The sequence below is a fragment of the Gadus macrocephalus genome, chromosome 1 (assembly GCF_031168955.1).
Source record: "Gadus macrocephalus chromosome 1, ASM3116895v1".
Taxonomy (NCBI): domain Eukaryota; kingdom Metazoa; phylum Chordata; class Actinopteri; order Gadiformes; family Gadidae; genus Gadus; species Gadus macrocephalus.
Genome location: NC_082382.1, coordinates 20823660 through 20841972, shown reverse-complemented (window position 1 = coordinate 20841972; position 18313 = coordinate 20823660). Strand labels below are relative to the sequence as shown.

Genomic DNA, 18313 nt, shown 5'->3' with positions numbered 1-18313 from the left:
CATACAAACACACTCACACAGCCTCACATGCAGAGTGTGTCCCAGTGTGCTGGTGAAGGTCAGAGTGGGCCAGTGAATGTAATCAGAGACATTGTGTGTTCAAACAGAGGGCCAGGGAGGCAGGCCAGCAGGCCGTGTACCATTGTTTGCACGGCAGAAACATGGTGTGTGTGTGGGTGTGTATTTATCCGTATGTGTGTGGGTGTATGTGCGCGTGTACGGGCATGCATACTTGTTTGTCCGTTTGCCTTTTGCTAAAAACAACTGTTAACTTGGTATAACTATATCTTTGATTAATTAGGTTCCTGTAAAAAAGGTCACTATCGGTGAGGATTTGTTAGCTACTGTTATGACTCTTATTTATTTGACAGGTGAGACCACAGATAAAGGTGTTAATCATACCACGCATTATTAGTTGAGGACAAAACAGATAGATGTTTGTGAGTCTTTTTTAGTGTGTGTTTCAAAAATGGGAATTCAACCAAAATACTTACAGTGAAACAGACATAACTCAGAAACAGATATGGTTGAGACACACACACACACACACACACACACACACACACACACACACACACGGACCCCCCCCCCCCCCCCCCCCCCCACAGGAACACTCATTGTTCAGAGAAGATGGACACTTGGACTCTAGTGGTCCGCCCCAAGCTTTCAACCCTCTAGGAACCATTGTCCGGTAGGAACCATTGTCCGGTTGGTACCTTTTGAGTGACAGGAACCAAGGAGCGGACGTATCAGATGTGGACGAGCGATGGCAATTCATCTTTTATTCTATTCCCTGCCCAAGGTGTTTTGCATTTTGTTGGCCTTTAGCCGTTTATCTCTGCCCTTTTTGCTCGCCCAAACATCCCCTTAAGAGGGACATTACTATTGAAATGTTTCCCATATGAAAGGGACCCTTCTTTTTCTTATGGGAGAAGAAATGCACCGGTGAGAAAGATCTTAAGATTTTACCGAATGGATTTTTTTGCATTCTTCTTTAATGTATGCCGATTTTTGTTTTTAAATAAAGCCGCATTTTCTATAAGCCGCAGGAGCGGTAAAATGGGGTTGTGTGTTTCTAAATAGAACAAATAAGCCGCTCCATAGGGGTATAAGCAGCATATTTTTACCCAATCTTAGCCCACAACCCAAATACTAACATGTACCGCCCAATGCTGGCCTGAAACCGTGTCAAAATAGCTAAAATAGAAGAATGTTCCTTGGGGCCACGACGCACCACGTTACACGTCATCTGATGATGGGCTAAGCGCCTGCGAGTCATCGGAGATGACGCCGATTCAAGCTTTAGTAAAACCCTGAACTTTTTGACGGATTTACAAAACAAGGCGTGCTGGATTGTGTGTGGATGGTGGCTGCTTTGAGACGCATTGAGGCTGAACACCTGTTGCACATTGAGCAATCAATGTGCAACAGGTTCATCTAGCCATCAGCGCACTCTCACGCATGGCATCATGGATCTCCATCGTCTTGTGTCTGTATTTGGAGAAGCCCAGCAAAGTCACCTAGGGGGTGTCTGGTAGCGTGTAGCAAATATACTTGGTAAACAAGGAATCCACTATTTTGCAAGCGATTCAGTTAGACTCCCAGGGGCTTTGAATTCCCTCAAAGCCTTCTTTGTATTTTAGTTATGAAGCGAGGGTAATGTTTATTTCTTATTGCTTTAATACTGTAACAGACCAGACTCCAGACCATATTTATTTTTTTGTCCACGCGTTTTTTGCTTACTCCGTATGAACACAATTAAAATAATATCCAGAGTGGACCATTTGGAATGGGCGATGAGAAATAATAATCAGAATGGGATCATGCTGTACTGCATGGTATCCAGTTGCATCATCATTGCATTGGAGTGTACGTGTGTGTATCTGTCTGTGCTTGTGTGTGTGCGTTTGTGTGTGTACGTTAGTGTGTGTACGTTGGTATGTGTGTGTGTGTGTGTGTGTGTAGTGTGTTTGTGTGTCTATATATGTGTGTGCGTTAGTGTGTATGTGTAAAGTCTGTTTACCATTAAGTCTGAGGATGTTTCCAGTGGAGAGTTTTCCTCCTTTGAAGCCGCCTGCACCACTTTCCCGCTGCGTGATGACATAGGAACAAGGAGGCGGTACCTCGCCTGGCCTCCTCCAATCAGGATCCACGAGACATCCTGGAAACAAACACCAAACCAATCCTCTTTTAACTGTTTTCAGTCCGAAAAGTGTGTAGATCTTCACAACCGTATTGTTTAGGTTGCAGGAACAAGCCAATGCAAAACAACTCAAACATGCATCTTAAGAATCATTATTTTGTCGCTTAAAATGAACGATTCATCTCTTCAGAACAAAAAAATTTCCCATTTGAACTCTCAATCCAGACCGAATATTTCGAAACTCTCAGATAACACGACGACACACAAACAAAACAAATCGAAACCAAGAACCACGCTCTCTGAAGCCAGCCATTAAAGGCCTTCCAAAGACCAAGAGCGGTGGGCCAAACTAAGCCGCGGCCAGGTTAGCCCCTGGCTGGGGGGGCTTCTCCCTGGATCAAGGTACGGAGGCTTGCCCGGGGCAGTTCATTACGGCCCCGCCGCTGCCAGAGGGACCTGGACAACGGACAGCTGGAAGCGCAGTCCCAGGGTTTGGTTGGTCTCAGCCGTGGTGCCCGGTGCGGCTCCTGAAGATGTGTGCACCACCTGCCGGGTTGCGAGCGCAACAAAACAACACTGATGGAGCGGTTGGAGTCCGCCTCATTGTGGAAAGGCCAGACAAGGTCTTATTGAGAGCGAAGGCGATGATTACGCTGATGGGATTAGCTGTGTGTGTGTGTGTGTCAGTGTGCTATCTTCATAGGCAGCCGCACCGCTGAAGGGCTCTCCTTGTAGATAATTAAGCTGTAAAATGTGATTTTGTTTGCGATCAATCCCCACAGCCAGGTCTTGTGACTGCTAATGTAGATATACTGTTCACTCTGTTGAAGCTATGCATAGAAAACATATTCCTGGGCTTGCGACTCTCCTGCTTCATTTACCCATATCAGTCTTTAAATTCGTATCAAGGATGATTTAAACATATTTCCCCTACTTTGGTCTTTTCACACTTATGAAGGTGAGAGAAAAACACACCAAGGTGAGAACATATGCCAGACTTGGCTAACCCTGTGAAAGATAGGTGTTAGCCAGGTTTGCTTGCCACACGAGGAAAACAGTAATTCATTGAACACTATTCTAATTCTGTTCTGGGCAGGGTTTATCCCGTGACACTGACCACATTAATCAGTGTGTGATAGCACAGGGGCTGCAGACTCACCCGACCAGAAGGATGCCGGCACCTGTGTGTGGAGTCTAGATGCACTTATAAATCCAAGTGACAAAGAAAAACTGTTCTTTCTTTGATTAGGATAGCTTTCGTGGAACGATTATCATTTTTTTTTCTCTGACGGTATTATTAGACTAGAACATGTATAATTAAAACAGATTAATGACCGAAGAATTCACTGAAACGAACGTCACAATTATAACCTGTAGCTCCTTCCTGGTATTGCTTATTAGACCATTAAGCCATCGCAATATAACCGACTTCCAAACCGCCGTGACAAATCGACGATTTAAGTTTGAAGTTTATGCGAATACATTTGTTTGTGAGTGAGCGAGGGCTGGCACTTAAGCCTTTCCAAATGTAACGACCTCCCGGAAAGAGTTGCGGTTTATCATACGGCAGGGGTTGAGGCAAAAGTAGACCCCGACCGAATGTTCTCCCGACAGCTTCCTTCATCACCGCGCTGATAATGGGCGGCGGCGGTGGCGGCGGGCGGGCGGGGCGCACGGTGACTAATGAGCCACCGTTGCCATGCAAGCCGCCGGGCGGAGCGACAGGCACTCGCGGCAGATTAATGGACGAGGCGCCTGCCTTCTCCCGCCGCGTAACTCTCATCATCGATCAGCCACCGGCGCTCGTCCAATCCAAACACACCCAAAATATAAACGTCGCGTTCATTTGACTTATACCGCCCTCCTCCTTCCCCGCCGCCCCGCCCCCCCCCGTCCCCAAACATTACCGCGCGTGAAAGACATTACTTTCGCTCGCAATAAAAACATTGCTCGATCGATAACGAAGCTGTGCGGGAGGATGGATCTCATTCCCGGCCGCTTCATTAAGGCCCACCCTCCCTCGCTCTCTCTCATGCAGATAAATACTCTGATGATGGATGGATTGCTGCAATAAGCCTGCTAGGCGCTGATAAAGACCAGGCTCCCAGCCTCCTCCTCGTCGTCATCCTACCGGCCGGGCCCGCGGACCAGCCCGGGACCCTGCCCGCGGGAGGTTCGCTCTATCGTCGGATCACGTTAATTAATCTGCCGGCTGTGGGCTTATCGCCGGGCGGCGTCGGATCATGCCCGGCTCAGAGGGCTGGCTCCCCTCCTACCGCGTCAATCATCGTTCATGACACCCCCCCCCCCCCCCCCCTCCCCAACACTGAGGTGAGACTATGGAAGGTAACCCCCCCCCCCCCACTGTACACTCACCCCCTTCAAGTGAGATTGAAACAACTGCTGAGGCTAATCGCAGTGGCGGGACTCTGGGCCGAGCAGGATGCTAATTGTGAGGGAAGTGTTGGAAGGGATGTGCACTCAGTGAGATGTATCTAATAGGGCGCCATTTTATTAGAACACACACACACCCCTACGCACGCGCACACACGGGAGAGGCATCTGAGGGCAGGTGTCTCTGCTCTGCATGCTCGTCAGGTTAAGCAGCCCCCTTTCAAAGGAAAATTAAAAACCTCATCTCCTGCCCTTCATAGGGCCAAGGTCCTAAGAGGGGTTGCGCAGGGTTTGAGCTTTTTATCTTCCCAAAATAGCCTTTCACCGTTTACTGTCTCTCCCTCCACCACCTCCTCCTCGTCCTCCTCTCTCTCTCTCTCTCTCTCTCTCTCTGGGGAAGCCGACCTTTTCTGGAATGAGCAGCCTCGCGCAAACACTGAAAGGCCACCGCTGGGAATCTCAGGCGGGGGCTGGCTGGCGCTATCCAGGTGGATTGTATTAAGCCGGCCATATTGTGTGTTTACTTGTGTCAGGGGGGAGGGGGGAGAAGGGGAGGGTGGGGGGGGTGCACACCATTAGGCAACAGCGCAACAAAAATAAATCTTCATTCGCTCCAGCGAAACTTAATCATCTGGCAGCGTTTCACAGGTCCGGTGGCTATGCTTCAGGCTTTGGGCCGGACCCTCTTCCTCCTGCTCTTCATCTTCCTGCACTTCATCTTCTTCTCCTGGAACAGGGAGGATTCTGAAGGGGGTCTTATCAGGCCCCGGCAGATGAGGACGTAAGTGAAGCCAGGAGTGATCCCTAAGCTGTATTCTCGACTCAAGGAGGGCCGAAGACGCGTGCCCTCTGTTGACGTAATGAATGCGTGTGCGGTTGTGATCCCTGTCTGCGCGTGTGTCCGTCGTGGCAGGATGTTGTGCGTGGGATTCAAGGACGTAATTGGCCAATTAAGGGTGCAATGTGTAAGAAAGAGTCCCTCCTAGTTAGTAGGCAGGAGACTCTCAGATTCACCCATTAAGAGTGTTGTTTCCACTTTCGCTGGCTGTGCAACTGTGTGATGCTAATTCGAACAAATAGTAGTATATATGTTAAAGTTATCGAATGAAAAGATGAGGGGATTTTATTGATAACATTATTGAAATCTTTATCGATTAGCATTGACTACAGTTATGTCCAGGTCATCTTAAGCCATGTTTAAATGTGACACAATGTGACTTTAATGCTGTTTATATTATACATACAGTATAACTGCCCTTTAATGATTTAGATCAAAACTACTGCATTAGTCTTAATAGTCTTCTGTCTGAAAACACTATAGAAACCAAACTCTTTCTAACCATTTGCAAAACTGGCTAATTCACACAAACACGCAAACAAATTCAGACACCCTTTTCACACAAATTCAATCATTGGAATTTCTCTATTAACTTATAATGGAGTTCAACAATGTTTTTCATAACACTGAATGCATCAATATACGGTCGGCCAATATGATTACAAATCTATGGCATTGTTCAAGTCAAAACCAGCACGTACAGAACATACATCTCCGTGCATTACAGCCTATTTCACTGAGTTCACAGTCAATCAGCAGAGAAACTGCAATTATTTACTCCTTCCCCACGCTGCTCTACCAAATAAAACATGCGTTTGCTCACGAGAGCCGTGCCCGGCCTGATGGAGGACGGGTCTCTTGGGGGGAGGTGGGGCTCAGCCAATCCCTGGCCCAGATTTTGGCTAAACCACCAGCTATTCTTTGTCTCGCTCTATAAATGAGTGGGTGAATATCAGGTCGTGGTATTAGGGCCCGTTTTCAGTCCTTTCCTTGGTGGTGAGGTCGGGGGGGGGGGGGGCTGCAACAACAACAAGTAGACTAGGCTCCAGATGCTCACTTCAATTTGGTTGGTTTTACAATTGAACCGGGGGACTTTTCCCCTCGGGGGGGATGTGGCTGGAGACCGGCTCCACCAGACTTCACCCCCATTTAGGTTTAGATCACTGGCTGTGGGACAGTAGGCATTATGACGCACGCTCAAATCCGTTGAAAGCCTCTGAGCCATGTAGCAGGAATGAAAAGAGAGGCCATCGGTTGTTTTCGTCAAACAATTCCACAATAGGATCTAACAGGGGCAGGATAGTGTGGTAGTAGTAGTGGCTATGAATGCAATGAATCTCCCAACCCAATAGTTCTGGGTTCGATCCCAAATGCACCTCAACCGTACCTGTTCGTTAATATGTCCTGTGTTTAACTACAGCTTGACCTTAAGAATAAAGCGCACCAAATGTATGATCGTAAAGTTGTTAAAATAGTAAAAGAAAAGTGGTGGAGTAAAACACAAATAACCACCCACAACAAACAGCACATTGAATGTGATGCTTAAGTCGATCACGATGGCTCTTGGTAGAATTCTAGCAGACACTGCCCTAGGTCACACTGTCCTACATAAAACATCATTATTAAAGCCTGGATAAATACAACAAAAAGGAGGTTCGGGGATACTGATGATTTAGCCATCCAAGGGCAGGTCTCGCCATTCACAGCACCGGGGGACGTCTTTTAGAGAACAAGGGCCTGAAGCCCATCAGCTCCCTACGGGGCCATGTTGGTCCACTTCCTCCTCTCCCCTCCAACACGCCACCATTTAGCTGGTAGGGAAGCTCTCCAACAAATGGTGACAGCCCAGCTGAATGGATCCCTGATTTAAAAAGCAAAAAACCCAGCGAGTCTGGTCGCATTACCCAGTGAGATTAGATCTCAGAGTCGACCGGTCGATCTTAGAGCCCTTAAAGAGGCGCTGCTTCATTTGAGCATTTGGTAAGCATTTAGTTGAGTTGATATATTATTCTAAGTAGATATATAACTTCTATGTGTAACTATGTAGGGATTATTAACTGTGTCACAACAAACTAATTAGTCCCCTTTCTCGTTGCTCTACATAATTGGTTCAAAGCTGCTTATTTTCAAGGGATAAAACAAGCTACAGGAAGGGGATTGGAAATAATTCTCAAACAAAACACCCTAAATTAAGTCTAAATGAATGCTAAAACGCCGGAATCAGGTATAGAAAATAAAATAAACAAAACAAAGTCGGAAAAAGCAATCTGTAAATATAACTTATCCCTGCGTAATGATGTTGTGTCTGGATTCAGCTGCAAAAAACAAATATTTAACTGCAACGGACATATCTTGTGCGAAAAAAGACATCCCTGCTTTAGCGCTGTCAGGGCAGCCCTCGCTGGACGGACCTCTCATTAAAACCTGCTCCACTTAATGCTTAGAACACACACACACACACACACACACCAACATCATCATCTCGCACGTTAAGCCTTCGTTAAATGAAATTATATTTGACATGCAAATTAACTTGTTATCATATTCCTCCTGTCATTCATTATCCTGCCCACTGATCTCAGAGCTGAGAGCTGAATTATTCATTTCAATAAATTGAACGTGCATTTTGATAATTTGACACAACATACCAACTTGTCGATGAGGTAATATTTATTTCGCGTTTCATCGATAAATAATTACTTATATCTCATTTAGAAATGTGCTATATGGAAATCAGCACCCTTTTAAAATGTACATTTCCTCACTGTAAACGTTAATCTAGACAAATTTGTGTTAAGACCATTTCCCACCGTTTTAGGAGTCACAACATTGTGACACACCCCATCCAAACAGTCGATCCATCCCTGTTAATTAACTTAAATTAGCTTGCACTTGTCACTCAAACCTGCTGCCCAGTATTATGCAAAGCAGCTAAAGGGTTGCCGTACAGTTCCTGGCACAAGAAAAAGTGTCTCAAAGTCAGTGCTGAAGGACTTCAGCCACAGTAAGTCCAGTGGGGTTGGAACAGAGAACTTTTCAAGGGATTCAAACTCCCCAAATACCCTTCTTGACTATAAAGGCCACAAAGTATTCACCAACCAACAAGACGACTGACCAACTACTAAATACATGCTCTTTACTACCGGGCGCAAACTATGTTTTCTTCAACAAACATGTTTCAAGGCTTGTGAATGTGTCTCTTTGTCGTCACACAACGCTGCTCCATGGAGGAAGCCATTTGAGGAGCAGCTCTAAAACAGCACAGCGGCTGTGACCTGGAGCCTCCTCACCCCCTCCCACTACTGCTCGCTGCGTTTTACAGCTAGTGGACGTTAGCGCTTGTCAAACGCTGCGCCAAACACGCTCCCGCAGTTTTATGAGGTTTCGGAGTGGTGGGGGAATTTAATAACCAGGCTGTTTTCATCCTCTTAAACCACAGAGGAATCCCGCGCAGACAGTCACCACTGCCATCGTTTCAAGCACAATGTGACACATGACTACAACTATTTTTATTGTTATTCTAATGAAGCGGCTCATTCTTCCGAAGCCCTTTGGTGCTGTGAATAATAACGGCGGCTTTGCGACGTGATTGAACAGGCTTGACAGTATATATATCATTACCACTTAATTAATTACTTGTCAAGCCCCCTTTGCAATGATGAAATTGTATTTCACGTGCCGTTTGGCTCCTCTTTCTTCATACAGGTGGGACGACAGACTGCGAGTCAATGCTCCAGATGAAAGCTGATGGCTTTCCAGCGAGATAAGGCCGTACAATGTGACATGAAGGCCCGGTTCAGTTGTGTGGTGGAGTTGCTTCATGTGGACGGTCAAGTTACCCGTGGACGAGCATTCACCGATGTGTTTATTAGGTGTGTCTCAGTTTGGGGTTGTGTTTGAGGATGTGCGTGTTTGAGGTTGTTTGTATGTGTGGTTGTGTTGAGGGTAGGGTATGTGGCCATGTGTGTTTGTGTGTGTGTTTGAGAGCTAGTGAGTGTGTTTGTGTGTGTGTCTGTGGGTGTGTGTGTGTCTGTGTGTATGTTTGAGCGCTAGCGAGCTGGTGATTGTGTGTTTTAGAGCTAATGAGTCTGTCTGTCTGTGTGCGTATGTGTCTGTTTTTTGTGTGAGTGTGTGTGACAGAGCGAGGGGGGGGGGGGGGGTCGTGTTTTTGGAGAGGAACAAATCAAAAGGGCAAATGGAGTCAAATCAAATCAGAGCGTTGCACTCTGTTCACTCTCATCCAGGAGCACGTGGCGCGACCCAAGCTCTGCAACATATGTCTCCCTCCCCCACTTCCCAGCGGCTTCCTGGCCTCACAACAGGCTCGATTGATATTAGAATATCATGAGGTGTAGCATGCCCTCCAGCACATGGGTTAGTGTGTCTGCTAGGCATGCTCTCACCCTGTCGGTCCCCAGTCCCTCTCCCTCCTCTGTCATTCTCCTCACACTTCGGTTCTTGTCTCTGTTTACTTCCTCCCTCTCTCTCTCCCCCCTCTGCTCTCCTCTCCACCGGGGTGCATTCGACGCCTCCGCCTCCATCCTCCTGCTCTCTCTCATCTCGTCGTCCCCGTCTCTGCTCCTCTCGGCTGCCTGTCAACACAATCCCTGTCCACGCTCAGCTACACCTGTCTGGCCGGCTGTCTGTCCCTCTCTAATGGCGTGCATGAAAGTGTGCGCATGAAAGAGCAGGCGTGTGTGACTGGCAGATAGGAGTGTGCCAGTCTCTGGGATATCTGTGTGTATTTGTGTGTGTGTGTGTGTGTGTGGGGGTGTGTGTGTGTGCAAGTGGGCTTTGCATACCCATGCTGGCACACTAATGCCGCTTTTCCACTGCATGGTACCAGCTCGACACGACTCGACACGACTCGACTCAGCTCGCATTTTTTGCGTTTCCACCGCGGTACCATGGTATCTGGTACCTGAAGTGGCTGCTTTTTCTAGTACCTACTCGCTCTAGGTTCCAAGCGAGCTGAGCCGATGCTAAAAGGTGACGTCGGCAGACGGCCGGCGACTGATTGGCCAGAGAGTGTGACGAAGTCACGAGAGCGACATGGCAACCATGCTGGTAACATCCATAGCAGCGCCGCAGCCAACATGTTCCACTTCTCCAACTTCTTCAACATGCCAGCTAATAATAGTAATGCGATCGATGTCCTCCATTGTTGTTATGTGGGTTCTGTCCATGTGTGGGTTACGTAGGTGTTGTTTGCGTCGCGTACACAAATACGTCACGGCCCTTTCGCGCAGCCGACCCCGCCCACGTCCAGGAGGTACTATTTGCGGTGGAAAAGCACCCGTGCTGCTACCGTGTCGAGTCGTGTCGTGTCGAGTCGTGTCGAGTCGAGCTACATGTGCGGTGGAAAAGCGGCATAAGAGTATGCTAGTGCCTGTGAGTTTGTGTCTGTGTGAGTGTGTTGTTGTGTGCGCCTGTCTGTCTGTCTGTCTGTCTGTCTGTCTGTCTGTCTGTCTGTCTGTCTGTCTGTCTGTCTGTCTGTGCGCGCCTGTCTGTGTGTGTGTGTGCGCCTGTCTGTGTGTGTGTGTGTGTGTGTGTGTGTGTGTGTGTGTGTGTGTGTGTGTGTGTGTGTGTGTGTGTGTGTGTGTGTGTGTGTGTGTGTCTGCTTGCCGGCCTGCATTTGCATACGCGTGCTGTCTGTTATCCATCCATCTGGAGTCAATGTCATCTTCTGGCAGTGCTCCTTTAGTAAACACTAATGACCTGCCTGCCCCCCTGTAGCACACCCTGCACAGAGCCCATAGCCACCCCACACACATCACTGCACACCCAGCTAACATTACAGTACAGCCCCCACTGCTTGATGAGAAGAGGGCGAGAGACCTATGAAGACAGCACACTGACAGACAGACACACAGAGAGTGAGGAGAGTGGGAGAGAGAGAGACACAGACAGACAGACCTAGTGGGAGGACGGACAGACAGAGAGAGAGAGAGACAAAGATAGACAGACGGAAAGACTAACAGACAATATAGTTGAGGCTGACAGGTGAGAGAGTGACACACACAGACAGAGATTCAGACACACAGACAGACAGTTTCAGACAGACGTACAGGTGAGAGAGCGGGGAGAAAGGGAGAGGCAAATTAAGTGACAACACTGCAAGTAAGTGGAAGATAGTATTAATTGGCTATAAAAAGAGAGTCTGGGGACAAAGACATTAAAGGGGATGGGGAACCACAGGGAGGGAGAGAGACGGAGAAGGAGAGGAAGAGGAGAGAGCGAGATGAGCGAGGGATTGATTTGGCAGTTTGACAGTTGATGATTTGGTGGGCGCCTCGAGTGGGCTTCCCCAAAACTTGTGAAATGTTTTCTCAATGTGTTGTGCCTCCTGGCACTCTCCACATCAACTTATGCGTTATTCTTAATTGCCGTGGTTGCTCATTTCGCATCTGCATCACTGTTGTTATTAAACATTTCATTTCCGATATAAACTTGGCCACAAAAGGATGTCATGAATCCAAGATATTAGAGAGAGAGAGTGAGAGTGAGTGAGTGTGAGAGTGAGAGAGAGAGTGAGAGAGAGAGAGAGAGAGAGAGATGATTTAGCATTCAAACAAAGGGTTCGTATAACTTTATTGGAAGTTAACGCAGGAATGGTGTTAGCAAAAGCTCATGTTTCGGCTATACTGGTAGGCTAGAACCGAATGACTCAAACTAACCATGTCCTCCACACAACCCCTGCCCTCACAAACCACGGCTTTTACAACAAAGGAATGAATAGAGGCAGACGGCATCCATTCTCCCAACTCCTCTTAAGTGACTCCTTACATGTTTTGGCGATTGTGCTCATTCATCACTCGGAGAGGGACATATTATCATTAGGAATAATTAATATTAACGGGCCATTTTACCAACACCCATTACAGTACAAGACACAGAGGAAATTATCCACCCATGGCAAACATCTCATTACATTGCTTGCATTGCCCTGCACCACATTAATTACGCCCGTTCTGTCATTCCTCTCCATTATCGGGCCCTTCTTCTCTCTGCATTCATCTGTGCTGCTTGTTTAATGTGGAGCCGGCTGGCAGGTTTCAGGAAGCCGTTTGGACCCTTTGCTTTGAGGAGTGTACAGCATGGGGGGGGGGGGGGGGTCGGAGAAGGCGAGAACCAGTTTGAGCCAGTCGTCCAAAAGAGATGGACACAGAGGACAAAGTGGCCCAGATATCACAAAGGACCCACCACAAAAATAAGAAAAGAAAGAAAGGTAAAAGTAAGGAATGGCACTTAAGGTGAGGTTTCTAGGGTAAGATATAGGCCAGAGACAGCCGTTGTACAGACTGTGGAGGGACATGTGACCGGTAAAGCCCAGGACGGGGGGTCTGAACACTGTAACAATGGTAGCAGGGGCGGATGTTCACTGGGACTGCTGCATTAAGGGCTGGCACTCGGACACATTGCTCTCGAACAGTAGATCTCAAACTTGTGTTCAAAAAAAAGAAAGAAAAAAGAAAGAAGAGGGTCTTGGTTATAAAGAAGCTAGGTCGGTTATCTAAAATGTGGAATTCATAATTCATTGATTTTATTCAAATGACGATCTAAGCTTTTCCTGGCACCTAACTGCAGTTGATGTCTCACACAACCTGTTTATAATCAAAATACCCGTTTTAAATGTGTTTTATGTGTCAACTGTTTAACATGATAAATGTCAACAAACACGCAGACGTCAAATTTAGTGGTACGACTAAATACCGCATCACAGTTTGAGAACCACTGCTCTAGAAACTAGGGCTGTAACGATACACAAATTCACGATTCGGTTTGTATCACGATTTTTGACCCACGGTTCGATACATCCCACGATTCTTTTAAATTTAAAAAGCATTTTATTTAAACAACACTTAAATACCAATTATCTTAATGTAACATTTAATAACAAATAATTTGGAACACTGAACAGATTTGAACCGAAAGAATACTATTAAAGTATAGCTAAATTAATAAAGAAATAACCAAAGATTGCAGTTGGAGGATGCTTTTTGCTGGTAGGCATAATAGGGCCCCTTTAACTGTTTGGTTGGTTTATTCAAATATCCTTATTAGCGCTTCTTATTAGGCTATGTAGCTTAAATAATGACATAATCAGGCCGTATAGAATGCAACATGTTTAATAGCCTAACTTTCAATAGATGAGGAAAAACATGAACGTCGCAATAACGAGGCATAGTGTTACGAGTAGCATGTGTGTGCGGGAGAATGGCAGTGTGCGTATGCGTGTGTGAGTGACGTCAGCGAGTGAGTGGACGAGCGAGGAGAGCGAGCGGTAGCGCGTGTGTCTAGTGAAGAAGCGAACGAGTCCGGTAGAATAAAGTACCCATCCTGTCAATAATCGGTGGCCGCTTCATTCCGACCTATAAGCAGACAAACTGCCAGTCAAATCACACAAAACAATAGAGACAGGATCACACAGGAAAAAAATTTCGCGCTTGGCCCACTCTGGATAAATGTCGTTCATATCGCATATGAGGACTTCGACGGCTATGGAGAAATGCAATCCTCCGTAGCCACGGAGAGCTGTGATCACAGAGAGGGCATCTCGTCACATATTTACGGCATCGATAGGAGGGGGCGCTGTCAGCAGACTATTATTTAGACAAATTATTAGCAAATTTCAATCGGACAATTTGACCGAAGAGTAAAAGGGCATATCGCGCTTCTGCCTTCTCACACCGCGAGACAGGTTTGTGGCTTTGAGTATCGCGATTTTCGGTTTGATACGCGTATCGTTACAGCCCTAGAAACTACCTAGTGCTAATGGAGAGCTCCTTCCCTGCCCCTGCTTCCGCCTGTAATGGACGTCCCTTGCCGTTGTGATGAAGCTCATATCATCGTTACATCGGCACCCATGTGCGTTTTTTTCTCATGCACCTTTGATTCGATTTTTCATTTGCCATGTGATTCTACTCAATCACAGTTCTATAATATTATACATATTATAGTCACATTTATCTCACATTACCACTCCCTATATCATCGTCCGTCCTGCTTGATAAAGAGGTAATTAATGGGATTATTTTCCTTTTCATCATAGTTCTCGAAGGGCATTGATCACGCATCTGTTTAGTTCAGACAACCAGGAGTGGTGAGAGATCATCAATACGGAGGATCTTTGTTATCCATAAGAGCAATGTACTCCATACAAGGTATCCATGAGAGCATGCACTCGGCAGACGGCCGGGGGAACCCGATCATATCGTCAAGTCGAAATGGGTCGATTTGTCCGAAATAATGTGATTACGAAAATGTCTTTGTCTGATTTTCAAAGAGCTGATCTGAGCGAAGGCTCCATCTTCAGATTGGATTAGAGGCTTTTAGTACCGAGTAAAGAAGTGTGAGCCACATCCCTAATGTGGACTAATGGAGTGTTATCCAACCTTCTCTGCTTCAAAACGTACTGCACATCACCAACCCGCCGGCAAATGAATAAATGTCATGAACACTGCAGAGCAGAGCAAGATAGGACGACAGTGAAGTGACAAGGAAGTTCCTTCTCCAAGCCAGAAGGTCCTGGGTTCGATTCCTCAACATCAACACCACTACCTGCAGGCATCCTTGAGCAAGATGCCCCAACACCTAATCTGCTACGTAACAACAAGTGTCATGCATTTGAATTTCGCTGTAAGTCACTTTCGACAAAAACGTCTAATGAGTAAACAGTAAAAAAACAGTAAAAAAAAAAGCATAGTCGGAGTTGTCTTACCGATGTTCCCCGTGCGCACGTACAGGCGACCCCTGAGCACCGTGTTGATGTTGACCAGGCTCTGGTGGTGGCCCCCGCTGCCCCGGTTCGGACCCCCCTCTCCCCCGAGGTGGAGGGGGGTCTCCTCGCTGGCGTACTCCGTCGCCAGGACCTCCAGCTCATGGAGGGCCTGCACTGCCGACCGACCCTGGCGAAGCATGTGCTGGGGAGGGGGAGGGGGGGGGGGGAGGAGGAGGTGCATGTAGTGAATGTATTTCTGATGGTTAACATGACCGGGGTCCAAAGATGGTGGAAGGCTCCGTTACGGTACCCTGCTGTGAACCCTGACCCCAGAGGGTACACTGGGCGGAAAATGGTGAGCGCTGGCATGGTGCTGGGAAGAGGCGCTTGCGTGCTGTGCTGTGCTTTTTTTCTTTAAACCTGCAGCGTATCTCCATACTTTGTTGACGGTTTCCATGGCAACCAGACAAGCGAGCGCCCTAACCCTAGCTTAACCCCAACACACTGTTTCCCCTGGTAATTAAGTTGCGACCCACTTTTTATACAATTCAAACCAAGCTAATTTATTGTTAAAAAATAGGGTGCCCCCTTTTGTTTTTTTAACATGAATAAACACATTTTTAAAGCCCTGCCTTCAAAGCACATTACTCTAGCAATAAAAAAAGAAGAAGTAGAAAATTAAAAAGTAGTAGTAAGGAAAAAGAAATATCTAGTTTATTTTAAATGGAAAAAGAATTGCAGGTCGCAACGCCCGCCAGTTGATAACCACTGCTCGAGAGCATATCATCCACTAACTCTGTCCTTAGTGGAAACTATTTTAAAAAGGGTAAGGGAGCTGAGGACAAGGCGTCATGCGGACGCGGGCCCTTAATGCATGAATTCAGGAGATAATTATGAAGAATAGATGAGAAAACAGTACCAATCGAAAGGTCGTCGTCTCCACTGTGGTGGCAGTAAGTTTTTTGAAAGCATCAAATTAAATACAGCTTCAGACTTGTAACAAAATTATGCGTGGAAACTTAGTTCGCTAAGAACAGCGAACAGAATCGTTAAAGATTGAATGGACAACCAAACCATGCGATCAAATCTGGTAATGTCAGGTAAATCGCAGGCCCACTGCCGGGTTTCTTCATTTGAAAAATAAATGCCACTTGTCCCCGTCTCTCAGTGATGGATTAATTTCCCTCAGACAAATGTGATGCTTGCACGGTTCTCCGATTAGACTAATTAAATTCCTCTTAACTTCAGAGAGGAATGGCACGAGTTTGCCTGGAGATAGGAGCGGGAGAAGGGCCCGGTTGACCTTTTCCAGAGAAATCCCCTGTAGCTTTGACGAAGCCCGGTGAGATCAATTTGAGACAAGGAATCTTTTTCCAATAGTAATTACAAAGATCCATTGGGCTGTGGGGGTTGGCGTCCCCCAAGGCAACGAGACAAAGCACCGCAGTGGGCCGACGTAGCACGGAGGGACGTACGGCTGAGTTCAAACATTGATCCGAAAACAAGTGCAAACAACAAAGTGCCTGTTTCCTTCGTCTCATTTGAACAGGCAATACATCGGACTTGAGTGACCTTTGAACCTCGGACTAAAAGGTTGAGGTTCAAGAGGTGGACGTCAAATATTTGTGTGGCAGGGGAAAATTTGATTTATAAACCAAAAATAAACCTCAGCGGTGACATTTGCTCGTACAGTAGTGTCAACAATTTCCCTGTTCAAAGATAGATGGTGCAACTTAGCCTTTGCTAACCTTTTATGCCCTATAACACCTGCATAAACAGAAAAGTTTCTCAGTTTCAGTCTCAGTCGCAACATAGCCTGTGGGAATCTTTTCCTTTTACATTTCTATCCTGCAATCAATTCACTCCAAAGAATCAGAATCACTTTACATATGTGCATACCAAAGATCTAAAGTCAATCCCGGGTCAAAATGTTTTCAAAACTTGCATGCAAGTTAGGTCATTAACAATGTTTGATTTTAAAGTTTTAAAGTGGTGGATTGATTGTGTGGTTGTTGTGGAAGACAGCTCAAGGAATACCTTTAAAACTTTTGCCAATCCAGTTTTAATGAATGTGCTTTAAAACGAAACACCTTTTAATGGTGTGCTGTGATTAGCTGCCCCTTATGACATCACAGGTGGGCGTGTCCACCTAGATGTGTGATGGATAGATGAGCAACGTTTGCTACAGTCCACTGGGTAGGCTGGTAGACTGATCTATCCAGCACACATCTAGGTGGACACGCCCACCTGTGATGTCATAAGGGGCAGATTTCCAAAACGGCTTGTAGCGGCTAATCACACCACACCTGGTGGCATGCCATGGGATTTATAAACGGTTGAAACCAAGACTAGCACGCACCTTTAGCGGGACACAGCAGGACCCCACCAGCAGCAGGGAGGCGCTGTCCCAGACGTCCACCTGCAGGGTCTGCTGGGCCAGGTAGCCCAGGAACCAGCGCCGCTCCCCAGCCTTCAGGAAGCCATCATCCACCCGGAACTGGACCTGCAGCCCAGGACCGTCTGGATGGGCGGGGGCAGGACCTTATGGATCACATAGGATGGGTTCTGATCTGGATACAGCGTCATCTTGACACGATATTACATACACGACGTCTCACAGACGGCATCTCGGTCTGTCTGTCGTTTGGCTCAGAGCTCTGGTGTTGGACTTTGTTGGGGAAATACACTTCAAGTGTTGAATTAAGAATGCACTTTGCTGGGATGTACACTACTACTGCTGAATTTAGAATGGACTTTGCTGGGATGTACTGCTGCTGAATTTAGAATGCACTTTGCTGACATGCACTACTACTGCTGAATTAAGAATGCACTTTGCTGAGATGTACCATCCCTAAAATCCCTATAGTATTATTATATAAATAAAAGACTGCATCAGGGTAAAACATATCAAAAATGCGGAATTCATATTCATTGATTTATTCAAATGATGATCAAGCTTTTCCTGGCACTTAACTGTAGTTGATGTCACAGGCAACATGTTTAGAGTCAAAATACCCATTTTAAATTTGTTTTATGTGTCAACTGTAGACTAATGGCAACAAACAGGAAGACGTCAAACGTGCCCACGTACGCTAAATACACACATGCACTCAAACGTGCACACCCAGAGACACACTGTTGCAAGCACGCGTAACACAAGGTAAATTAAATTCCTATGAAGTCATTGTTAAGCCAGAGCCGAGATTCAATTTGAGAA

General features: G+C 46.5%; 1 protein-coding gene across 1 annotated transcript in view; it reads right to left on the bottom strand.

Annotated features, from left to right (window-relative positions):
• The window catches only part of nphp4 (nephronophthisis 4), a 51845-nt gene extending 34122 nt beyond the window's left edge, over positions 1-17723 (bottom strand). Inside the window, exons 1-4 of the mRNA XM_060060040.1 lie at positions 17715-17723; positions 17456-17599; positions 15097-15298; positions 2024-2161 (exon numbers count right to left, since the gene is read on the bottom strand). Coding sequence (XP_059916023.1) covers positions 2024-2161; positions 15097-15298; positions 17456-17599; positions 17715-17723 — 493 coding nt within the window. The remainder of the gene's footprint in view (positions 1-2023; positions 2162-15096; positions 15299-17455; positions 17600-17714) is intronic.
• Positions 17724-18313: the final 590 nt, after the last annotated feature.